General features: G+C 49.6%; 1 protein-coding gene across 2 annotated transcripts in view; it reads left to right on the forward strand.

Annotated features, from left to right (window-relative positions):
• Positions 1 to 25959, forward strand: part of Atp9b (ATPase phospholipid transporting 9B (putative)) — a 194445-nt gene that overhangs the window by 166953 nt on the left and 1533 nt on the right. The window contains exons 21-29 of one of the 2 annotated variants that reach the window (XM_042668321.1): positions 678 to 767; positions 4220 to 4364; positions 4606 to 4670; positions 5584 to 5739; positions 6176 to 6240; positions 8309 to 8417; positions 14942 to 14999; positions 16008 to 16211; positions 25226 to 25258. In XM_042668321.1, the coding sequence (XP_042524255.1) occupies positions 678 to 767; positions 4220 to 4364; positions 4606 to 4670; positions 5584 to 5739; positions 6176 to 6240; positions 8309 to 8417; positions 14942 to 14999; positions 16008 to 16211; positions 25226 to 25258 (925 nt within the window). The remainder of the gene's footprint in view (positions 1 to 677; positions 768 to 4219; positions 4365 to 4605; positions 4671 to 5583; positions 5740 to 6175; positions 6241 to 8308; positions 8418 to 14941; positions 15000 to 16007; positions 16212 to 25225; positions 25259 to 25959) is intronic. The other variant, XM_042668322.1, reaches the window with a different exon arrangement.

Consider the following 25959-nt stretch of genomic DNA (forward strand, 5'->3'; position numbering starts at 1 on the left):
GGCTGGCAGTATTAGGGTTAGAACTGAGGACCTCGCACTTACTGTGCTGGCACTTCACTGGTTAGCCATGCCCCGGCCGATACTCTGTAGCTTTTTGTTTGTTTGTGTTTGTAGGATAGGGTCTCACTTTTTGCTAGGGCATGTACTTAACGTACTTAGGCTTCCTGTAGTTGCTGGGTTGTCTTGTCCAGCTCTCTTCCTGGGAGATGGAATTGAAGACTTTTCTGAACCCTACTGGCCTGCAACCCCAGTCTTCTCAGCTTGCCGCCTCTCACTTTCCACATAGTTTGTGATGACAGCCTAGCTGTTGAGGGTTGAGTATGGGGTCTCACTTTTCTGCCCAGGTTGACCTTGAACCCCAATCAGCTAGGATTAAAGACCTAAGCCACCAGCACCACGGCAGTCTAGCTCTCTTTTAAGGGAATGTACTTGTAACAGCAGTAACCCTCCCCGGCTGTGCAACAGTGGTTGCCTTTTCTATAAATTTCCTGTGTGTGGTGCCTGTGTATCCCACTTTGCTCTGTGAGTTTTCTGCTTCCTAGCATGCTGGAGATTGAGGAGCACTGAGAAGAAATTTGAAAGGACCTTATTATAGGACTTCTCTTCCAGCAGCATCCTGTCCGTCTGTGCCACTCATTTAGAGGGGGTTTTAATTTGCACTGCTCTTCCCCCTGAAGGTGACCAGTCGGGGAGGGGCCCATTTAGAGCTGAATGCGTTTAGAAGGAAGCACGATTGTGCCCTGGTCATACCTGGGGACTCGTTGGAGGTAAGTGGGCTGCATGTGTATGTGTCTGTCTGTCCATCTGTCCACGCCTCGGTCTGTCTCCTTTCTGGAGTGAGGCTGGTCGCCCACTGAGCATGTTTCTGCCTCCTGTGGTAAGGCTTGTCTCTGTGTCTGTCTCTGTCTCTGTGTCTGTATGTCTGTCTCCTGAGGTAAGGCCAGTCCATAACATAGCAATTGTCTGCCCATCTATCTTCTAAGACTTGTCTCTGCCCGATCATGTGTCTCCCTGTCTATCTTCCCATGCCAGAAGACCAGGACTTTTTTTTTGGGGGGGGGGGTGAGGGGGAAGGGGTCTGGTCGTGGGGCCTGAACTCTGGGCCTGGGCACTGTCCCTAAGCTCTTCAGCTCAAGGCTAGCGCTCTACCACTTGAGCCACAGCGCCACTTCCGGCTTTTTTCTTTTTTCTTATGTGGTACTGAGGAATCGAACCCAGGGCCTCAGGCATGCAAGGCAAGTGCTCTACCACTGAGCTACCTTCCCAGCCCCCAGGATTTTTTTTTTAATTGGCTGTACTAGGATTTGAATTCAGGGCCCTAGTCAAGTATACTACTATTTAAGCCATGCCCCCTGCCCTTTTTTATTTTCAAATACCCAGGCTAGCAGTCCTCCTGTTGATACTTCTCATGTAGCTGGGCATGACAAGTGCACACCACCAGCTTCTGTGGGTTGAAATAGGTTCTCACTAACTGTCTACCTGGCCTCACATCATCATCCTCCCGAAGTCTGTCTCCTGAGCAGCTTAGACCATGGCTGTGAGCCTTCACACTGTAGCCAGTGTTTCTTGAGTGAAACACATTTATCAGGCAGCCTGAGCTGTCCTCACTATCTGGGAGATTTCTCTACTCACTACTGACATGTGTGATTATGCTAGAAGCTAGGCCTGAGGAGGTGTCCTGGCCAAGTCTGAGTGACCCTCTCTCTGCCCCTTCCTGTTCGGAGGTTGGTTGACTGCAGTGATTCAGGGCCAACACTGGTTCTGGGTCACTGGTCCTTGTTAATAGCAGCCTCACCCTTTTGCAGTCCTTGTTTCCATGCAGCAAGCATATTGAGCTGCTGGGGGCAGGGAACAGTGCATTGCTGTAGTCAAATCTTATCCTTTTGACTCTAGACACCTGGGAGCATGGAAGTCCTAGAAGGACCACAAGAAACACAAGGTTGGAGGTCAGAGACTCTCCCAGGGCTTCATTCTGGCTGTTGGAAGATTCTGGGTACAAATGCCCAGAGTAACTTCATTCTTTGTTTCAAATACTGGTAGGACACCCAATGGGGATGAAGGTGACAGGCTGCTAAGAATCCCCATCCACTGCTTCTGCACAGGACTCTGGCCTAATCATCACAGACCTTCCCCAGAGCCCCATGCCTAGAAGCCTGGGCAGAGACTGAGGCTTCTTATGATGATGAGCTGTGTCTGTCCCAGAACTTGCACCCACTTCCACCCTGACCTACGTAAGCAAGTCGCTGAGGCAGCCCAGACCCAGGAGCGAGCCAGAAGGCCTCTCTGAGGAAGCAGTAAAGATATCATTGCCATCTTAACTACCTCAGCATCCGTGACAAAATCACATTGGAGCTCAGCTTATGGAGCATTCCATCTGGTATTTTGAGTGGATACAAAGGTTGATTCCATGATGTTCAGAATTCCTTCCCCATAAGGCTTCGTGAGCAGGGGAGTGTTTCCTCAATACCTGTGAGATTGTGACCAGTAGAGTCCTTGACAGGGCCATCAGAGGGCACCTGCCTGGACTAGAGTGGGTACCTTGTCACTCGTAACCAGAGAGTGTTGGAGGCCTGTGCTGCCTTTCTCTCCACAGCACCCACAGAGGGCTGTGAGGCATTGGGTCTCCTTCTCCAGGTAGGGACATCTTCTTTGCTCCACCATTTCAGTTGGTATGACTTGTATTTGCTGCCTATCTGCGGCAAAGTTTTACCAGGATACAGTTTAAGCAGCCAGACTCCTCCTGCCCTAGTTCCCTACTTCCCTTCTTCTTGTCCCTAACATCTGCTGAAGATCTTGAGGCTCATATTTTGCTACTCATTACTGTGTCTCCAAATCATATCATTTGTAGTACTGCAGTTTGGTTCTTCAAAAGTCAGGTAGTATCTGTTTGGTTTCTGCTGTTCAGGGGGAGGTGTTCATTCTCGGTCCTCAGCTATCATTCTTCTAGTAGATTCGAGTCATGATTTCATTGGATTGATGTTCAGTGATAAAGATAAATGACACTTAGTTTGCTATAGTATATCTGTCAGGTTGCTCAAAAGGTTGAGGTAACTAGCAAAAAAAAAGTCTTTTAACATACATTATGGGGAATAAGGACTTTTCAAATTAAGTCAGGCACACTAGTGGCTCATGCTTGTAATCCTAGCTACTCAGGAGACAGAGATCTGAGGAGCTCAGTTCCAAGGCAGCCCAAGAAGACAAACCCAAGAGACTCTTACCTCCAACTAGCCAGCAAAAGCACTGGAAGTGAAGATGTAGTCAAGTGGGGGAGCACCAGCCTTAGCAAAAAAGCCAAGCCAGAGCAGAAGGCCTGAGTACAAAACCACAGTACTGCCCCTTCCCTGTCCCTCACCCCCCAAAAAAGAACGTAACTGGGAAGGACCGTCAAGGCAAATGTGTGTGAAGAGGTCCTAAAGGGGATATGTAAACATGGCGTGGGAGTTCTTTGTCCCAGAAGCCAAAAAGAAAATAAAGAAGAACACAAGCAGCAGTGGCAGACCCTGGTCGGGTGCCAGCTATGGCTGGGGGGAAGTGTGGCACAGCTCCTAGTAAAGGGTCCTCTACATGTAGGGGTCTAAAGGAGCAGAGCTGACTGCTGGGGAAATAGCACTCTCCTACTGTCAGTAGCGTGGCTGTTAGATTGTCTAAGAGTCTGAGAACCTGTCCTTATTAGCTAGGGCAGAAATCCTAGAGGTCTTGGGAAGCCGTCAGACTGTATACAGAGCTTTGGGATTTGGATTTCCCCAATCAGCTGGGGAATCAGGAGCTGCCCAGCCCCTTGAATTGTTGATGTCACAGATCAGACCAAGTGCTGAGAAGGAGAGGTGAGGTCATTCTAAGAACACAGTCTAGTTGGGGAAGTTTTGTGAAATGGCCTACGCACTTGTTCCAGAGAGGAAGCCATGAATCTTCTCAGTCACGTCATCCTTCTCAGGATGTCTCCTGGCCCCTGACTGGGCCCACCTAGCCTTGGTCTGAGCTGCTCTTTGCCTGGCACATGCCTTCCTTCCAGGGCTAAGCACAGCCGGCCTTGTTTCCCCATCCCACATTCCCCAGTGTGGGAATGAGCTTAGGATAGGAGAGAGGTGCCACAAAGGGGGAGGGAGCAGTCACAGGTGGCACTCAGAAAAGGCCAGGGCAGCCTCTGCATGGCTGCCCCACCCCCGCTGCTGGATTCCAGAGCCTTTTGGTGATAGTAGACACAAGGCTTGTCTTCCAGGTCTGCCTGAAGTACTATGAGCACGAGTTTGTAGAGTTGGCTTGCCAGTGCCCTGCTGTGGTGTGCTGCCGCTGCTCGCCTACTCAGAAAGCCCACATCGTGACCCTGCTCCGTCAGCACACGGGGAGGCGTACCTGTGCCATTGGTGAGCCTACCCAGCCTTCCATGGGAGTGGGGTGTGCCCGCGCCACTGCCGAGCCCGCCTGGTCCCCTGCGGCGTCCTCCAGAGCTCAACGATAGCGAGTGAAATGTTAGGCATGGCCAGCCTCCTGCCTATCATCTCTAAAATAGATTCTTGTGTATACATTACTTTGAGTTTTCTAAATAGCCCTTGGGTAGTAGAAAAGAAACATGTTTTCCTTCATTCCAACCTTTCTGCGTCTCAGGTGACGGAGGAAACGATGTGAGCATGATCCAGGCAGCCGACTGTGGAATTGGGATCGAAGGAAAGGTAGCGTTGGCCTTTGTCTGTGCACATTACACACACACCCATGTAGCTGGTCAGCACCCAGGAAAGAACCCTACCCTGACGGGCCCTGAGCCCATAACCCTGGTACAGCAGAGACATCAGAACCCTTGCAGAAGGCCTCACTCTGTGCCCAGTGGTCACCTATAAAATGTAGGAAATGTGCACTCATGCCTTAACCCCAGCCTCCCCCTGTTCTTGGAAGTCTTATGGTAGCTTCGCATTCTCACCTGTGCTCGGGTCCCCAGCACACCCCTCTTTGCTTCCATAGCTCCTGAGCTCCTCTCCCTGCTTCCCATGCCCGATTCTCTGCCTCGGTGTCCCTGTCTCCTTCCAGCCAAGCTGTGGTGGAGGCTTCTATTCTTGCCAGCCTTGATTGTTATCTTTAGAGTCGCTCAAACCAAAAACAATACTACAAGACCTGGGAAAGTAGCCCAACTTGAGTTTGGCATTTCCTTGGCTGTTCTGTTCTCTGGGGCCTTACAACAACTGTGAGAAACAGGAGGACAGTTGTGTGCTTATTGAGGTTTGTGGAGATGGTTCTGAAGAAGCCTGGGGTCTCAGGTGGGAGTGAGCAGCCCTGTGGTCAGTACCACACTATTTCACTACTTAATCCTTGTGTTGCTAGTAGAATGCTAGAGTCATTCTTCTCTAGAGCATTTGTGAGAAACGACTGATGTCCATGTTCAGACACCCTTGGACAAGTGCATGAGTTCCAGTGTAGGCTCTTCCACCTTCCTTGTTTGTGCCACTGCGGTGGATGAGCCCTGTGAAGCTTCCAGTGTTGTGCAGAAAGAGCAGCCTGCCCTTCTAATTCAGACCAAGCTCTGACACAGGTTTGGAGTGTGAGGCTCTCAGCATGCAGTGTTTTGTAGAGGTCTCTATTGTTCTGTTGCAGGAGGGGAAGCAGGCCTCGCTGGCAGCGGACTTCTCCATCACGCAGTTCAGACACATTGGCAGGCTGCTCATGGTACATGGACGGAACAGCTACAAGAGGTCTGCAGCACTTGGCCAGTTTGTCATGCACAGGGGCCTCATCATCTCCACCATGCAGGTACCCAGCTTGTGCCCCATATCCCAGTAAAGGTAATGGTCTCACCGGGTGCCAGTGGCTCACTCCTGTAACCCTGGCTACTCAGGAAGCTGAGGTCTGAGGATCATGGTTTGAAGCCAGCTCAGGCAGGAAAGTCCCCGAGACTCTTTAATCTCCACTTAACTACCAAAAAGCCAAAAATGGAGCCATGACTCAAGTGGTAGAATGCTAGCCTTGAGCAAAAAAAAGGGTGAGGAACAGCACCCAGCCCTGAGTACAAGCTCCAGGACCAGAGCAGACTGAGACAGTGGGGGAGAATCTGTGTCTACGTGGCTTGCTGGTACAGCCAGGCTGGAATAAGTGTCAGCGCCAGGCACTTGGGAGAGGCTGTACGCAGAGGGGTATGAGTGTGACTGACAGCACTTTGTTTTTAATCTCCGGTGTTCTCTCTTCTAAGGCTGTGTTTTCTTCAGTCTTCTACTTTGCATCTGTCCCCCTATACCAGGGATTCCTCATGGTGGGGTAAGTCAAGTGTGGCACTTGGGGTGCCTTGCAGCATCATATACAAGAGGATTTTATTTTGGAAAAACGTGTAGAATGTTAAGTAATATTCAAATAATTCTCAGAGCAGATTTTGTTTCATGGAGAGACCATGCTTTGTGTCGGGAACTGCATCATGTCTGACTGTGATTTGGTAAAAGGGTCCTATGGCATAATAAGCAGGGGCCAGAGGCCAGTTGGTGCTGAGGGTGCCACCTGCAGGCCACAGCTGCAAGCCGCCTGAGCCCACACCGCTTCATAGGGGGGTGGGACCAGCCACCTCGATGCCCGAGATGACCTAGTCGCAGCTCACGAGGAGTGGTGACACCTGTTCACAGGCAGTAAGTGAAGCGCAAGGCAGGAGCCGTGACCACAGCTGAGGCAGTCCTGCCCACCAAGTCTGCAAAAGAGGAATTTCTCCAATGAATAACGTGGAATCTCCCTTTCCTTATCCTCTGTGGTTTTGCCTAGAGTTACAGTCAGTGTTAATGGTTTGGCATGAATAAAAGCTGCTCTCCACCACTCTTCTTCCATGTTCTGTAAAGCTTGTTCACTCACCTCAAACCGAAGAAAATAACGGCCACAACCACTGAGTGTTGCCTGCTCTGCTCGGAGCATCGGTCTCCCTTCTCCTTGCCCCATTCTGCATGTGAGAAGAGGGTTCAGGGGCAGTTTACAAGAGCAGTAGCCCAGGCCTCAGCCAGGTAGACTTATCAGGGTGCTGCCATCCACACTTCCACACAACCCCTTCCTCTCTCCCGGCCAGCTGAGAACAGGCAGGCAGGTGCCTCCTAAGTCCTCCTCTGCCACATCCAGCCTTGCTCCAGGCAGGTAAATGCATCCTAAATGCTCTCTTCCTGCAGCTCCCTGAATCCCCAGAATCCCCCCAAACTGTAGCAAAAGACAGAGTATCACATGTCCCGCTTTCGTGACAGAAGAGGTCCCAACTCAGAACCAGTGATGGATGCTGCATGTCCTCCCTGGAGCTCCCACCTCCTTCCACCTCCACCCCCCTTCTCAGAGCAAAAGCTGCATGTCTGTTGTTCTTCCACGGTGGCATTTCCCTCTCTTAAAAGTCCATGTAGTCAGGTCAGGCTCATCCAAGTAAGCCGTGGCAACCTCTCATCGCAGCTTAGTCATGATACAGAATCATACTGCAGGAAGACCGTAGGTATCTGGGAAGCCATTATTCTGCTAACTGCATTATAGTACAGTGAAGAAAAAGAGAGCCTCAGGTCCCAGACTCGGGTGTACACTGCCTCCTATAGTCACTGGACACACGCAGCCTGAGCCCTGGTTTCCTCCTCTAATAGGAAAATGTAATATGGAGCTTGGAGAGGCACTGTGTGGACTACAAGTGTCAAGTTGTTAGCACAGAACTCAACAAATCATAGATACTAAGGGGAAAAAAGAAATTAAACATGTCCCTACCATATTGTCCCATTTGTCATTCCTGGCCAGAATAAGTGTTAAGCTATCTTCTGGATAATGACGGTTTAATTTGTAATAACATGGTCCAACCGCTTAGGCTGCCCCACAGATAGAGGAGGGCATCCTCACTACACCCACAGCCTGCATGATCTCTAGGGACCTGCATTAAGTCGAAAGCCAGTCCCCAAAGGTTACTGGAACAGTAACCCTAAGATGACAAAGGTGGAGGGGAGGCCCGTGACGGGCAAGCGGGGAGGAGGGCATGGCTGTGGAGAGCGCTGGAGGGCTCACTGTTGGACTGGCAGCTGTCTGTGCGTCCACAGCGATCTAGGTGTGGAAAGTGTCCTAAGGAAAATCCATTTCTGAATGGATTTTTTTTCCCTATAGCATCTGTACCTTATAGAAAATAAAATAAGTGTGGTGGTATTTACACCACTGTGCTGTTAGTATAAATATCTGATTTTCCTACTTGGTTGCCAACATGTTTTTGTTTTTATGAGATTTTGTTTTGGTTTTCGAAACTGTGACATGCCTGTAATTCTAGTGTTATTTGTATATTCGTGGTTGTGCTCTAGGCACTTACCAGGCTTGACCTAACTGAGTCTTCTTGATTTCTAAGGTATGCAACTATCTACACCATGTTCCCAGTGTTCTCTTTAGTATTGGACCAAGATGTGAAGCCGGAAATGGCAATGCTATACCCAGAACTCTACAAAGACCTCACCAAGGTATGACCCCAGGACTGGCCTCTGGGTTAGGCAAGAATGAGAAAACATGTGCATTTTGAATAAGTCTGATCTCTCCTCATTTCTTCTTCCAGTTAATTTTGAAATTTCCATTTTGAGCTACACCTCAAAGAAGGAAGCGTTGCAGAAAACAAAATTACTCTCAAATGTTTTGCAGTAGAATGCTCATATCATGCATAAATTCAGTATTTTAAAGGATACACGGAACCATTGTGGAATATTTATGATATAATATTTATAATATTTATGATATAATATTTATAATATTTATGATATAATATTTTAGCAAACAGACTTCCAGGCTTCCCCGGTAGCTAGAAGAGCCCAAGCCTTGATTTCCTATCAAGGGTGCTGGCCAACTGTAGATGTACGTAGCTAGTTATGTCCCTTCTGAAGGGACAGCTTTTCTTCCGCTCACTGCAGAGTGCAGTGTTTCTAAAATAGGAGTCCATTGAGTTACTGACTCAGTACTTCCTTTCCACCTCAGTCTCTGGTTGTGGATTCAGAATCACATGTGAAAAGTGGCTGACAATCAGTCTCTTGCTGAGACACACAGCTGTGTGCAGATATTTTGAAGAAGAATCTTTTCCCATAACTCTGCCAAGCCAACCCTGCCCACTCAGCTTGAAACGATACTGTATTAAGAGTAGAAGATTCTGCGGGGGCTTTTAAGTTTATCATGTCTTTATGTGGAAGCATATTTTTAAAAGCATACAACCTATAAGGACCCCAGGTAAACAAAAATCTTACTTCTCCCAGTACAAACTGTGGCTAGTATTCACTGAGTCAGCCCTGAGAACAAAATCTACTAACCCTCAATTCAGTGCAGGTTTATAATTGATCACCTGAAGTATCAATCAGATTTTTAAAGCTGTGAAAATATGGTGAGGTGAAAAAAAAATTAGATGAGGTATTAAAACTCGATGCCAATCCAGCTGATCACTAACTACCAGACTATACTTTGTCCAGATGACTACTAACAGCCTTCTGTGTACTCAGCTGGCCATTAAGATTAGCGTACTGCCCCAGCTGACCTCTAATCTAACCATACTGGAGTGCAGCTGGCCAATACCAGACTGTACTCTAGCCCAACTGTCCACTAACTAGCCAGAGTTGCTGGATGCTTCATGTTACCTTTTAGATTTCATGGCGTTATTGAAGAATCTGATGAAGTAAGACCTTTAAATCTGTTATAAGAAGTTCAGTATGTCCACACACTTCTCTTGGGACCAAAATAGCAATAGAGCATAAGACAGATTATAAATGTCAAGTGTTATTATCATACTGATATATCATTTTGACTTCCAGGAAAGATTATTACACATATTACAGCTATAAGACATACTTTTGATCTAGTTCCTAAAACGATGCAACCGTTTGGAGTTCATGGAATGTAAAAAAAAAAAAAACTGCAGGAAGTTATTGAAGATAATTGCAGTAGTTTATGCCTTTCCTCCTTCCCAGTCCTCTGCAAATGTGGCTTAATCCCACCTCATAAGTAGCAGATGGAAACAAGCCTTCCATGTCAGAACGCAAGGATCAGTGTCACTGCCCATGTGCTGCCCCAGGTGACATAGAACTAGATCACCACTGTCACTGCCCCAGAAAACCTAGCACTAGATCACCACTGTCACTGCCACAGAAAACCTAGAACTAGACTGTCCCAGGTAACAAAGAACTAGATCACCAGTGTCACTGCCCTAGAAAACCTAGAACTAGATCACCAGTGTCACTGCCAAGAAAACCTAGCACTAGATCACCAGTGTCACTGCCCCAGGTGACATAGAACTAGATCACCAGTTTCACTGCACATGTGCTGACCCAGGGGACACAGTGCTAGGTCGCTGCGTTAGGCAGCAGGGCTGAGATGCACACATGGATTAGAGAAGAAAGCTAAAACATGTGCGTCTTAGTGCTTATAAGGGTTTAGGTTGTGCTTACCAGCATCTCTATAGATACATAAATTCCACTGGTAACAAGGTATTTGTAGGGTTGAAAGTGCCTGACAAAGTAGGTACTCAGGGAACGAGTACAGTCGATGGAATCAGCACATTGGCTGTCACTTAGCCTGACGCCATTTGGACATGAGGGACATGTGTACATCTGGTTGAGTTGTGGCTCATCCATGTCTACATCTCCATTTTTGTTAAGGTCTTCCACATTCAGATATTTTGGTACCCTAAAGAGAGGATACTATTCCTCCTGGTTTTGTGTGCCTGTTTGACACACAGATGGTAGGGAGAAGACAAGCATGGGCACATGTGGACCTCACTTAGCCACGTGCATGTTCTAGGTCAGTGCCTGAGAGCATCTGGGCATCCGTAGCCATAAAAAGAACTGGGTCTCCAATCTCTAGTTAGAGGATCTGCACTATTCCTTTCCCCCCACCCTCAATGGAGTTAGGCCCCTGGAGGAGGGGCTTGTTCAGGACCAGGCATGGAGACCTGATATTGCCAGAAAGTAAAGAATTGCCCAGAAACCAAAAGTAATGATGGTGTTTAAATAGCACACAGGATCCCACTAGAAAGAGAGCTATTAGTTGCCAGAATGAGATCAGATCAGCAACAGAATGCATAAGAATCTTAGTAAGTCCATTTTATTTTTTTTTATTTTTATTTTTTGGGGGAGGTCCAGTTGTGGGGCCTGAACTCTGGGCCTGGGTGCTGTCCCTCAGCTCTTCAGCTCAAGGCTAGCGCTCTACCACTTGAGCCACAGCGCCACTTCCGGCTTTTTTCTTTTTGCTTATGTGGTGCTGAGGAATCGAACCCAGGACCTCATGCATGCAAGGCAAGCACTCTACCACTGAGCCACCTTCCCAGCCCAGTAAGTCCATTTTAATATAAAGTTCTTCCTTACTGATAAGTGTGAAGGAATGAGATGGACAAAGAGGCAGCTAAAAACTCCCACCAATTTCGATCATTAGTTACAAACAAAACCACAGCTTCATAGTGGAGACTCCAGCAGGTGCTACCTCAGCAGACAAATCAGTTCACATTATCAGTGCAACAGAGCTCTTTAGAGAAATGATGTCAATTCCACAGTGTCTTTTCCAACTGTCCTTTTGTTAGAAGGCAGCCCAAGACTAAGGAACAGTCCACAAGCCCCACTGACTGGTGGTTTTAAGGAGTGTCCAGTCCTTGAAAATGAAGGATGAGGAGCTGGCCAGGTGCTACTAGCCCCTGTCTTTGTCAGTGAGGGATACTTGTTAGGACCTGGAACACACTATGGATAACTGGTGGCAGGTGTAGTGACGTGATGCCCACATGGGTCAGTCACTGCTAAATGTCTGAGTCTGCAGCCTCCTAGCCAGCCAGGGGCTGGCCTGAATTCTCTCAAAACAAAGGTTAAAAATGGCCATACCCAGGAAGAATTGCCTTCTTCAGGTTAGTACTGTTGTGTCTTGTAGAACTGCAGTCTTTTCCTTCGTAAGTTTTGAGATTTCCTCAACTACAGTGTGTCCCTACCTCCAGCTAAGTGCAGAATAACATGGGTACCAAGCCACCATCAGGCCATTTCTAGTTTTTATCTGAGGGGTCAAGGGAGTGACAGAGTGACCAGTTCACTTACAAGGGCTCTTTCTGCGGCACTGCCGTGAGCATCAGTCTCACCCTTTGGTGAGTTTCTATTCACTTCCTCTCATTTTTTTGTCAACCCTATATATTACTTCTGCTTCAAACTGCTACCCCCAAATTATTACAATTAGGGATTTGCGAAAAGCAATCTTGGAAGGAATTAGAGAAAGTAAGTTGAGGGAGGAAGTAGGCTAGAAGAGAACAGATGAGACACATGGTTATAAGCAGGGCAGAGGGAGCCCAGTGCCCCAAGAAGGGGAATGTCCCACCTGGTCCCAGCACTAGTGACACATATCTGATCCTGTGTACAGAACATATCTGTCCATGCATGATTATGTGTGCATCTGCTCATGTGTGATCATGGTTATAAACCATCTGCCCACATATGATCATGTATACATACCATTTCATGTCACTGTCCTCAACACAAGTGTTGCCCACAGATGTTTGTATTCAGCTTTTGTGTAACTATAGACACATGCCTATGAGCTTGTCGCTGTACTTACACATATGTTACTATAGCTTGAGTATGATCTGCTTATGTGTGATCAGATATATGCCAACATGCATGTCGCCAAAGCCTATACATAAGTTACCTGATACACATCAGCTTCATATCATTGCAATCTACATGTTACCACAGCATACCTGTAACTTACCTGTGTGTGATCATAGATGCATGCTGAAGTGCATGTCACTGTGTCCTGCATGTGTTACCCATTTGCTTATATGTGATCATAGCAACAGCCAGTGTGCATGCCACTGCAATCTGCATGTGCATTTACCACAGTGTGGTACTTAACATTATTAACAATTTTATTCATCTCAAGTTAGACTAGCCTTTCCTAAAATTATTAATTTCATTTTTTACATTTTGAGGGATACGTATTCAAAATTTGCTTTCCAGTAATGTATATTAATGATAGGATTTATTTCTAGTAGTGTGCATGTTTCGTTTTATGGCTTATGCAATCAACATGAAGTATATACCATTATCATTTCTACTTGATAGAGGAGGAAACTGATGCATACATATTTAGTCAGGAGCCAAGGAGTAGAGTATGGAAGGCAGACTAGAGTATGGGAGTAGACTGACTCAGAATCCCTTTAAACAGCAGTCCCTATTAGAGAGACCAGTGGTTGGTACCTGAACAAGTAAGCAAGACCCTGTCTGAGATGAGCAACAGACATTTGGGTCTGAGAAGAGCAGCTTTATGAGTTCCCTGGAATTCATGGTAGATAAATTGCTTCCATGAATAAAGTATTTGCGTCTTAAATGTGAGATTTCTCCTCTCCGAGCTAAAGTCAGACCCATTAATAAGCATCCACACTCAGGAGCCAGTCACTTAGGCTTATTTTTCTTAAATTATTTTATTTTTGGTTTTAATATTCATTCTGTTGTGTTTTCTTTTATTGATCTGCAGTCCACTGGAGACAGGAGTCACCTGTGTGCAGACTCCATGTGTGCCTTCAGCAAACATCTGCTGTGTTTGCACTCCCAACAAGACAGGGCACAGACACTGCTTTAACTTCCAACAACCACATTGATAATTATTTCACATACGCAGCCGACCTCCAGCAAATCTGACTACAGAGTAAACCGCTTATCTCTTACATCAAGAGATTAAAGTTAAATTCCTTTTAATTCCTGAAGTAAAATGAGCCACGTATTTAATTATAGTTAAATTTTATAGCCAAAGACCAAACACCCACTACTGGCCAGTCTGAGACATGCACTTGGAAAATAGATATGAAAAGACCCTGCTTAAGCTATGTTGGTGGAACATGTGGACATTTTTCTATTTCTTTTAATAAGCTGCAGTGTATTTGAGTACCCATACATTCCCATGTAGCAGAGACTAGGACTCAGAGCCACTCCACTGGGATTCACTCATGTCCAAGGTAAATGCCTAACTGGAAGGTTGCATAGGGTTACAGCTCAGTCCCCTGCCTTTGCTAACCTCCTCAGGACCATAGCAAGGGTGTTCAGCATACATATAAGCATCCTACCAGCTTCCAGGCTTGATCCAGGGACTCAAGTCTGGACTCAGGATGGCATTACCACCACACGTTCCTGCAGTATGTCCTGGGCCCCTGTGATGGCACTTGTCAGTGTACCCACCCTGAGGGACTCTCCCCAGACTGCACAGGACTCCAGGGAAGCCCCATGCCCCAGGTCTCCTCCCATGGAGTGTCTGCCTGATTAGAGGCTATACTGCTGAGAGCAGAGGTGACGGCATGAACTCAAGGCTCTGGTGGCCTCTCACCTGGCCTGTCCTAACCCATTACTATAGGGCCTCCCCCGGTGTAAATCACCTGACAGTTCTCCAGCGCTCAGAGTATAGGTGGTATAGCTGTGACTGGTCTCCTTGCACTGGAATTCCATTAGTGCACTGTAAAGGAAGGCCAACGGAAGACCAGGACCGTTTTTATCTGGCCCACTAATGCAAACCTGGGTTCACTTGGAAAAGCAAAGCCTAGTGCATAAGAAGCCATTCTGTCTCTGTATGATTTACTTCCATGACAGCTTTTCCTGAACGGAAACTCATTTTTTACTGTAATTGGCATGCCTCCTTTTTACAGAAGAGCTGTTACCTTGGGGGGGGAGCAGGAAATAAAAGGAGATTATTCTTATCACAAAGGAAATCTAGGTTACTCCTGGTTAGTTGTTCATCTATAGACATAACTTCCTCAGTTACTAGCACACCAAGGAACATATTGCCATGGCTTGAGCGTCAGCAGATCTTAGCCAACTATGGGCACTGCTATACAGCATCTGCAGGGCCCAGGCTTATCTGAAGTGGCCATAAGATCAGTGGGACAGTTCATGGTGTCAGGCCCTAAGGCTTTTGAGAAGCATCTTGTTCCTTGGGAACCTGAGAGTCAGGTGGCAGTCTGCTCTGCTGAGGAGATGGTTCTACTGTTTGTTCCTAGGGAAGATCCCTGTCCTTCAAAACCTTCCTCATCTGGGTTCTGATCAGCATCTACCAAGGTAAGGCGGGTCCTGACTTCACTGAACCAGTGGGTTGTTTGTGGAGTTTTGGTCGATTGGTTTTTGTTTTTTGTTTTCTTGTCTTAGCAATAGCATTTGCACCTCCAGCTTAAATTCCAGCTTAAAATCTCATCATCAGTTAAATGTTGCCTTCTTTTTTCTTCTTTTTCTTTTTTATTGTGAAAATACTGTACAGAGGGGTTACAATTACATGGGCAAGATAATGAGTACATTTCTTATCAAGCATTGTAGCCTCCTCCTTTGTTTCCCCTGCCCATCCCCTCCCCCCCTGCTCTCCCGCCCCCACCAAAGTTGTAAAGTTCGTTTTTTGGCATAAGACTTGTTTGTCTCATTGTTGCAATGGGTTCACTTGTATCCCTAGTTAAACGAATTGTTTTTTCCCTTCCCCTCCACAAATTATAACAACATCAAATACAGTGAAAGCCTTCTTTTTTTATCTTGTAAATTGATACTCTCACAAGGCACATTGGTATGTTTTCTTTGATACCTATTAGCTAAAAACTGGCCCGTTTTTAATTAAAGGTTAGTCGAGGAAACTGTAGCAAGCACCTTTTACTTTGTGTCCCTGCACAATGGTTTTCTTTCATAGAATGATGATAGCAAGGCTTTGGGAAGTCTGAATTACAAAACCAGAAGGCATTACCACTCTGCTGGAATTCTAGAAAGCGAAAGGCTGTTGCAGACAGAGTTAGGGGACATGGCAGGGATTCCATGAAACGCCTCCTCTTCGTTGACACCAGTCCAAGTGGCACTGTGGCTCTTTCTGCAGATATTGAAGAGTTGGTGAGCCTCTGCTGGGCACACCTGGGTGAAGCAAGTGCACATCTTATTTTACCCCAAACCCATGTCTGTCCATGAGAAGCGTGTGTGCCTGATCCCTGTCTTAGGTGTTAAGAATGGCTCGTTTCCGTGTTCCTTTTTCTTGCTGGCTTCCAGTTGGTGGGAAAAGCTGACTTGTAACAGGCCACTCTGCCTGCTGTCTTCCAGGTGGCATTCTCATGTATGGGGCGCTGGTGCTCTTCGAGTCAGAGTTTGTCCATGTAGTGGCCATCTCCTTCACCGCGCTGATCCTGACCGAGCTGCTTATGGTGGCACTGACCATCAGGACCTGGCACTGGCTGATGGTTGTGGCAGAGTTCCTCAGTCTGGGCTGCTATGTGGCCTCTCTTGCTTTTCTTAATGAGTATTTTGGTAAGTTGTTTCACAGTTTTTTGAGTCCTTATCTAACATTTGTTATTGCTACTTCTTAAAACATTGTTTGAGCTCCCAGAACAGAATAGAGTCCGTATTAGAAAGTTTCATAACAGGAAAGCATATTTTTGTGACAGATAAAATCCTTGCAGTGACTTACAGTGACTTACAGAATTAGGATCTTTACCATCTTGCCTTTTATAAAGATGTTAGAGTTGTATTTGTTTCCAAGAATGCTTCCCACACCAGCTGTGCTGTTTGTACTTTGACAATGAAAGCAGATCACTGCTCCATCACCACGGAAGCAGATAACTGCTCCATGGCAGGCACTTTGGACAGGCAGCCTGGGCACAGAGAGACACCTGTGCTCTGCTTCTTCCCCTGGGCTGTCTGCACTGGGACATACTTGCTTCAGCAGCCTGGCCAAGCACCCCTTAGTGAGGGGGAGCACTATGTTCCACACCATAGGGTCTGCGCTGTCTTCCTGACCAGCCCGGCCCACTCTGACACCAGCTGCGCTTGAACTGCATCTGGACTTGAGCTCCCTGAGCCCGGTTCCTAGAAAGAGAACCATGGGAGAGGTGCCAGGTGGGTGCTGGACATGGGGTGAGAATGTTGTCACTATCCCCCCCCCCATTCGCACTGTTGTCTACAGTGGAGAGGGGATTAGTCAAAGAGGTTCCGACTCCATGCGACCTGTGCCACTGCTTCCCCGCAGAGGCCAGGGCTCCCTGCGTGGCCTGGCCAGCCTCTGCATGTCCGTTAGAGTCCATCTGGTCTCTGCCCACATACCGGAAATACTCTGACTCCACCATTCCAGGACTTCCCTTCGCACACCCCATTCCCTCGCTCACCTGGTTAAGATGAGGAATGACAAAGCTTATGTCATCATCCGTTAGTCAGATGACCCCAAGTCATCGCCAAGTTGGTTAATGTGCTTCCTTATAGTATGGTTCGTAGGGTTTTTTAACATATACAAAGAGAAAAGACGCTCTTGTGTGAGTCATTTCACATCTGGCCTCTTGGTTCATGGAGTGTGGCCAACTCCCCATCTCCTGGGCAAGAAAAGAAAGGAGGCATAATGCAGCCTACATCTCTGGTACGCGTGAATGCTGCCTGCATCCCTGGTATGTGTGAATGCTGCCTGCATCCCTGGTATGTGTGAATACAGCCTACATCCCTGGTACACGTGAATACAGCCTACATCCCTGGTACACGTGAATGCAGCCTACATCCCTGGTACACGTGAATACAGCCTACATCCCTGGTACACGTGAATACAGCCTACATCCCTGGTACACGTGAATGCTGCCTACATCCCTGGTACACATGAATACAGCCTACATCCCTGGTACACGTGAATGCTGCCTACATCCCTGGTACCCGTGAATGCAGCCTACATCCCTGGTACCCGTGAATGCAGCCTACATCCCTGGTACACGTGAATGCAGCCTACATCCCTGGTACCCGTGAATGCAGCCTACATCCCTGGTACGCGTGAATACAGCCTACATCCCTGGTACGCGTGAATACAGCCTACATCCCTGGTACACGTGAAAGCAGCCTACATCCCTGGTACACGTGAATACAGCCTACATCCCTGGTACGCGTGAATGCTGCCTGCATCCCTGGTACACGTGAATATAGCCTACATCCCTGGTACACGTGAATACAGCCTACACCCCTGGTACACGTGAATACAGCCTACATCCCTGGTACCCGTGAATGCTGCCTGCATCCCTGGTACACGTGAATACAGCCTACATCCCTGGTACCCGTGAATGCTGCCTGCATCCCTGGTACACGTGAATGCTGCCTGCATCCCTGGTATGCGTGAATACAGCCTACATCCCTGGTACACGTGAATACAGCCTACATCCCTGGTACACGTGAATGCTGCCTGCATCCCTGGTACGAGTAAATACAGCCTACATCCCTGGTACACGTGAATACAGCCTACATCCCTGGTACACGTGAATGCTGCCTACATCCCTAGTACGAGTAAATACAGCCTACATCCCTGGTACACGTGAATATAGCCTACATTCCTGGTATGAGTAAATACAGCCTGCGTCCCTGGTACCCATGAATGCTGCCTGCGTCCCTGGTATGTGTGAATGCTGCCTGCGTCCCTGGTTCATGTGAATACAGCCTACATCCCTGGTACACGTGAATGCTGCCTGCATCCCTGGTACACATGAATACAGCCTACATCCCTGGTATGTGTGAATGCTGCCTGCATCCCTGGTACACGTGAATGCAGCCTACATCCCTGGTACCCATGAATGCTGCCTGCATCCCTGGTATATGTGAATGCTGCCTGCGTCCCTGGTTCATGTGAATACAGCCTACATCCCTGGCACACGTGAATGCTGCCTGCATCCCTGGTACACATGAATACAGCCTACATCCCTGGTACACGTGAATGCAGCCTACATCCCTGGTACCCATGAATGCTGCCTGCATCCCTGGTATGTGTGAATGCTGCCTGCGTCCCTGGTTCATGTGAATACAGCCTACATCCATGGTACTTGTTAATGCCACCTGCATCCCTGGTTAACGTGAATACAGCCTGCATCCATGGTACACATTGGCATGTGGTCCCCTAGCCTGAGCCTAGAGCCAGTACTCTTCCTGAGCTAAGATAGGTTCAGATTGTCAAAAGACAAACTGTGGCACCTCACCCCTGAGCTGTCTTCCATCACCATGACAAGAGCGCATCACTATTCTTGGCAGTTGTCAGTGAGGCACCGTCCTAGACAGTTGTCACACGCATGTGTGTGGTGAGACACCGTCCTAGACAGTTGTCACGTGTGTGTGTGTGTGTGTGGTGAGGCACCGTCCTAGACAGTTGTCACACGCATGTGTGTGGTGAGACACCGTCCTAGACAGTTGTCACGTGTGTGTGTGTGTGTGTGTGTGTGTGTGTGCTGAGGCACCGTCCTAGACAGTTGTCACGCGTGTGTGTGTATGTGGTGAGGCACCATCCTAGACAGTTGTCACGCATGTGTGTGTGTGTGGTGAGGCGCTGTCCTAGACAGTTGTCATGCGTGTGTGTGGGGGGGGGGTGAGGCACCATCCTAGACAGTTGTCACGTGTGTGTGTGTGGTGAGACACCGTCCTAGACAGTTGTCACGCGTGTGTGTGTGGTGAGACACCGTCCTAGACAGTTGTCACGTGTGTGTGTGTGTATGTGGTGAGGCACCTTCCTAGACAGTTGTCACGCGCGCGTGTGTGTGTGTGTGGTGAGGCACCGTTCTAGACAGTTGTCATGTGTGTGGGGGGGGGTGAGGCACTGTCCTAGACAGTTGTCACGTGTGTGTGTGGTGAGGCACCGTCCTAGACAGTTGTCACGTGTGTGTGTGTATGTGGTGAGGCACCGTCCTAGACAGTTGTCACGCGCGCGTGTGTGTGTGTGGTGAGGCACCGTTCTAGACAGTTGTCACGTGTGTGTGTGGGGGGGGGTGAGGCACCGTCCTAGACAGTTGTCACGCGCGCGTGTGTGTGTGGTGAGGCACCGTCCTAGACAGTTGTCACGCGTGTGTGTGTGTGTGTGTGTGTGTGGTGAGGCGCCATCCTAGACAGTTGTCGCGCGCGTGTGTGTGTGTGTGTGGTAAGGCACTGTCCTAGACAGTTGTCACGTGTGTGTGTGTGTGTGTGTGGTGAGGCACTGTCCTAGACAGTTGTCACGCGTGTGTGTGTGTGTGTGTGTGTGGTGAGGCACCGTCCTAGACAGTTGTCACACGCGTGTGTGTGTGTGGTAAGGCACTGTCCTAGAAAGTTGTCACGCGTGTGTGTGTGTGTGTGTGTGGTGAGGCGCTGTTCTAGACAGTTGTCGCACGCGTGTGTGTGTGTGTGTGGTGAGGCACCGTCCTAGACAGTTGTCACACGCGTGTGTGTGTGTGTGGTAAGGCACTGTCCTAGACAGTTGTCACGCGTGTGTGTGTGTGTGTGTGTGGTGAGGCGCCATCCTAGACAGTTGTCGCGCGCGTGTGTGTGTGTGTGTGTGGTGAGGCACTGTCCTAGACAGTTGTCACACGCGTGTGTGTGTGTGGTAAGGCACTGTCCTAGACAGTTGTCACGCGTGTGTGTGTGTGTGTGTGTGTGTGTGGTGAGGCACTGTCCTAGACAGTTGTCACGCGTGTGTGTGTGTGTGTGTGTGTGGTGAGGCACCGTCCTAGACAGTTGTCACACGCGTGTGTGTGTGTGGTAAGGCACTGTCCTAGAAAGTTGTCACGCGTGTGTGTGTGTGTGTGTGTGTGGTGAGGCACTGTCCTAGACAGTTGTCACACGCGTGTGTGTGTGTGGTAAGGCACTGTCCTAGAAAGTTGTCACGCGTGTGTGTGTGTGTGTGTGTGTGGTGAGGCGCTGTTCTAGACAGTTGTCACGCACGTGTGTGTGTGTGGTGAGGCGCCGTCCTAGACAGTTGTCACGTGTGTGTGTGTGTGTGTGTGTGTGGTGAGGCGCCGTCCTAGACAGTTGTCACGTGTGTGTGTGTGTGTGGTGAGGCACCGTCCTAGACAGTTGTCACGCATGTGTGTATGTGTGTGTGTGTGTGTGTGTGTGTGGTGAGGCGCCGTCCTAGACAGTTGTCATGTGTGTGTGTGTGTGTGTGTGGTGAGGCGCTGTCCTAGACAGTTGTCACGTGTGTGTGTGTGTGTGTGTGGTGAGGCGCCATCCTAGACAGTTGTCACGTGTGTGTGTGGGGGGGGGGTGAGGCACCGTCCTAGACAGTTGTCACACGCGTGTGTGGGGGGGGTGAGGCACCGTCCTAGACAGTTGTCACGCGCGCGTGTGTGTGTGTGTGTGGTGAGGCGCCGTCCTAGACAGTTGTCACGCGCGTGTGTGTGTGTGGTGAGGCGCCGTCCTAGACAGTTGTCACGCGCGCGTGTGTGTGTGGTGAGGCGCTGTTCTAGACAGTTGTCACGCGTGTGTGTGTGTGTGTGTGTGTGTGGTGAGGCACCATCCTAGACAGTTGTCACGTGTGTGTGTGTGTGTGGTGAAGCACCGTCCTAGACAGTTGTCACGTGTGTGTGTGTGTGTGTGTGTGTGGTGAGGCGCTGTTCTAGACAGTTGTCATGCGTGTGTGTGTGTGTGTGTGGTGAGGCACCGTTCTAGACAGTTGTCACGCACGTGTGTGTGTGTGTGGTGAGGCGCTGTTCTAGACAGTTGTCATGCGCGCGTGTGTGTGTGTGTGTGTGGTGAGGCGCCGTCCTAGACAGTTGTCACGTGTGTGTGTGTGTGTGTGTGGTGAGGCACCGTCCTAGACAGTTGTCACGCGTGTGTGTGTGTGGTGAGGCGCTGTCCTAGACAGTTGTCACGTGTGTGTGTGTGTGTGTGTGGTGAGGCGCCATCCTAGACATTTGTCACGCGTTTGTGTGTGTGTGTGTGTGGTGAGGCACCGTCCTAGACAGTTGTCACACGCGTGTGGCGGGGGGGTGAGGCACCGTCCTAGACAGTTGTCACGCGCGCGTGTGTGTGTGGTGAGGCGCTGTTCTAGACAGTTGTCACGCCTGTGTGTGTGTGTGTGTGCGTGTGTGTGGTGAGGCGCCGTCCTAGACAGTTGTCGCGCGCGTGTGTGTGTGTGTGGTGAGGCGCTGTTCTAGACAGTTGTCACGCCTGTGTGTGTGTGTGTGTGCGTGTGTGTGGTGAGGCACCGTCCTAGACAGTTGTCACGCGCGTGTGTGTGTGGTGAGGCGCTGTTCTAGACAGTTGTCACGCGTGTGTGTGTGTGTGTGGTGAGGCACCATCCTAGACAGTTGTCACACGCGCGTGTGTGTGTGTGGTGAGGCGCCGTCCTAGACAGTTGTCACGTGTGTGTGTGTGTGGTGAGGCACCGTTCTAGACAGTTGTCACGCCTGTGTGTGTGTGTGGTGAGGCGCCGTCCTAGACAGTTGTCATGTGTGTGTGTGTGTGGTGAGGCACTGTTCTAGACAGTTGTCACGCACGTGTGTGTGTGTGTGTGGTGAGGCGCTGTTCTAGACAGTTGTCATGCGTGTGTGTGTGTGTGTGTGGTGAGGCACCGTCCTAGACAGTTGTCACGCCTGTGTGTGTGTGTGTGTGTGTGGTGAGGCGCCGTCCTAGACAGTTGTCACGTGTGTGTGTGTGTGGTAAGGCAGCGTTCTAGACAGTTGTCACGCACGTGTGTGTGTGTGTGTGGTGAGGCGCTGTTCTAGACAGTTATCATGCGTGTGTGTGTGTGTGTGGTGAGGCACCGTCCTAGACAGTTGTCACGCGCGCGTGTGTGTGTGGTGAGGCGCTGTTCTAGACAGTTGTCATGCGTGTGTGTGTGTGTGTGGTGAGGCGCCATCCTAGACAGTTGTCACGCGTGTGTGTGTGTGTGGTGAGGCGCTGTCCTAGACAGTTGTCACGTGTGTGTGTGTGTGTGTGTGTGTGGTGAGGCGCCGTCCTAGACAGTTGTCGTGTGTGTGTGTGTGTGTGTGTGTGGTGAGGCACCGTCCTAGACAGTTGTCGTGTGTGTGTGTGTGTGTGTGTGTGGTGAGGCGCCGTCCTAGACAGTTGTCACGTGTGTGTGTGTGTGGTGAGGCACCGTCCTAGACAGTTGTCACGCGTGTGTGTGTGTGTGTGGTGAGGCGCTGTCCTAGACAGTTGTCACGTGTGTGTGTGTGTGTGTGTGGTGAGGCGCCATCCTAGACAGTTGTCACGCGTGTGTGTGTGTGTGTGTGGTGAGGCGCCATCCTAGACAGTTGTCACGCGCGTGTGTGGGGGGGGTGAGGCACCGTCCTAGACAGTTGTCACGCGCGTGTGTGGGGGGGGTGAGGCACCGTCCTAGACAGTTGTCACGCGCGCGTGTGTGTGTGTGTGTGTGTGTGTGGTGAGGCGCTGTTCTAGACAGTTGTCACGCGTGTGTGTGTGTGTGGTGAGGCACCGTCCTAGACAGTTGTCACGCGCGTGTGTGTGTGTGTGTGTGTGTGGTGAGGCGCTGTTCTAGACAGTTGTCACGCGTGTGTGTGTGTGTGGTGAGGCACCGTCCTAGACAGTTGTCACGCGCGCGTGTGTGTGTGGTGAGGCGCTGTTCTAGACAGTTGTCACGCGTGTGTGTGTGTGTGTGTGTGTGGTGAGGCACCGTCCTAGACAGTTGTCACGTGTGTGTGTGTGTGTGGTGAAGCACCGTCCTAGACAGTTGTCACGTGTGTGTGTGTGTGGTGAGGCGCTGTTCTAGACAGTTGTCATGCGTGTGTGTGTGTGTGTGTGGTGAGGCACCGTTCTAGACAGTTGTCACGCACGTGTGTGTGTGTGTGTGTGGTGAGGCGCTGTTCTAGACAGTTGTCATGCGTGTGTGTGTGGTGAGGCACTGTCCTAGACAGTTGTCATGTGTGTGTGTGTGTGTGGTGAGGCACCGTTCTACAGTTGTCACGCCTGTGTGTGTGTGTGTGTGTGTGGTGAGGCGCTGTTCTAGACAGTTGTCACGTGTGTGTGTGTGTGTGGTGAGGCACCGTCCTAGACAGTTGTCACGCGTGTGTGTGTGTGTGTGTGTGTGTGTGTGGTGAGGCGCCGTCCTAGACAGTTGTCATGTGTGTGTGTGTGTGTGTGTGTGTGTGTGTGTGGTGAGGCGCCGTCCTAGACAGTTGTCACGTGTGTGTGTGTGTGTGGTGAGGCACCGTCCTAGACAGTTGTCACGCGTGTGTGTGTGTGGTGAGGCACCGTCCTAGACAGTTGTCACGCGTGTGTGTGTGTGGTGAGGCGCTGTCCTAGACAGTTGTCACGTGTGTGTGTGTGTGTGTGTGTGTGGTGAGGCGCCATCCTAGACAGTTGTCACGCGTGTGTGTGTGTGTGTGTGTGGTGAGGCGCTGTTCTAGACAGTTGTCACGCGTGTGTGTGTGTGTGTGGTGAGGCACCGTCCTAGACAGTTGTCACACGCGTGTGTGTGTGTGTGGTGAGGTGCCGTCCTAGACAGTTGTCACACGCGCGTGTGTGTGTGTGTGGTGAGGCGCTGTTCTAGACAGTTGTCACGCGTGTGTGTGTGTGTGTGTGTGGTGAGGCACCGTCCTAGACAGTTGTCACGCGCGCGTGTGTGTGTGTGTGTGTGGTGAGGCGCTGTTCTAGACAGTTGTCACGCGTGTGTGTGTGTGTGTGTGGTGAGGCGCTGTCCTAGACAGTTGTCACGCGTGTGTGTGTGTGTGTGTGTGTGTGTGGTGAAGCACCGTCCTAGACAGTTGTCACGTGTGTGTGTGTGTGTGTGTGGTGAGGCACCGTCCTAGACAGTTGTCACGTGTGTGTGTGTGTGTGTGTGGTGAGGCACCGTCCTAGACAGTTGTCACGTGTGTGTGTGTGTGTGGTGAAGCACCGTCCTAGACAGTTGTCACGCGTGTGTGTGTGTGTGTGTGTGTGTGTGGTGAGGCACCGTCCTAGACAGTTGTCCCGCGTGTGGTCAGGCGTCATCATCCCTGCACAGTGGATGGTTTGCTTACTTTGGGGTTCGTGGGCTGCAGTTGTGGTACAGCACAGAGCTCCAGAGCTGTGGCCAGTCTGACCACACCCGGGTCTGAGCATGTAGGTGAGACACAGAAGTCAGTTACGCATTCAAGGGACCTCACACAACACATGCTGATGGCAAGTAGGAAAAAGCTGCTTTCAGATTGGAACAGCACAGCTACGCTCCTGTATGGTCGTGAAATGATCCACTAGATGCAGAGAAGCGTTTATTTATTTTTAAGGCACTTCATTTTAATAGCACGTTTCTTTCCTTCGACTGCGTATCACAAAGTGTTAAAGTGGCATCGTGTGGCATTGTGTGGCCCGGCAGTGGGTGGGCCTCGTAGACCAGCGCGCCTGCCCCAGGCGCTCCACATCCTGAGGGGGTCCGTGGGGCATCTGAGTGCTGGCTTCTAAGTCAGAGATTAGGTGGTGGTGGACATGAAGGGGTTAGAGCCACACTTCACAGACACTTTTATTCCTTTTTAATGCATATCTTTAGTGGGTAGCTAACCACTTGAAATGTCCTGATGTCTCCTTATTCTTCATTTCCTTATTCCTGTTTTCTCTTGGAACAGGTATAGGCAGAGTATCTTTTGGCGCTTTCTTAGGTAGGTGATATTATTTTTTTTAAGAGTCTAGAAATTCAGGAAAACAGTGTTGACAAATATGTTTAACTGATTTTTAAAAAATCTTCCTCCAGCCACTTCCAGCTGATGGCCACGAGCTCTCGCTCTGCCGCCACCCAAGTGAATGGGCTTGGGGTCCAGGCTCTCCCTCCCGAAACACTTGGGCCACTCAAGTTGAAGTGGGCCAGCTTCTGGCAAACCCTGGTGTAATCTGTGACCTGTCCTCTATGGGCCCTGTCCCCAGTAGAGACAGCACTTGTTTCCTCGCATCCTTGATTTTTATACCAGTCTAGATAACTCCTAGTCAGGGTCTTTTTTCTTCCATCTTCTGAGTTAAAGGCTTTCTGCGGTATGCAGAATAAACTGTACTGATGTTGGGTTTTTCACGTGTCTCTTCTCATGGGGCTCGTTGAAATAGCTCTCCACACCAGCGGATTCATGAGCATGTGAACAGAGAGTGCCGGGGGATGGGCCAGCAGAGCACTTACTTTAGGACAGGTTTGCCTGAAGTGGGATGGGGTGGCCTGCCTGCCCTCTCAGGGACTCCAGAGGCAGCAGTCAGAAGGACTGCCGTGCAGAAGGACAGCCTGGACAAACGTTAGCAAAGTAAGTGGGGTGTGGCGGTGGGCTGCACACCTGTGATACCAGCTACGTGGAGCGCTAGAAGGACTTCAGTCTAGACC

This window comes from Dipodomys spectabilis, unplaced genomic scaffold (genome assembly GCF_019054845.1).
Source record: "Dipodomys spectabilis isolate Male_0828 unplaced genomic scaffold, ASM1905484v1 ptg000432l, whole genome shotgun sequence".
NCBI classification, from domain to species: domain Eukaryota; kingdom Metazoa; phylum Chordata; class Mammalia; order Rodentia; family Heteromyidae; genus Dipodomys; species Dipodomys spectabilis.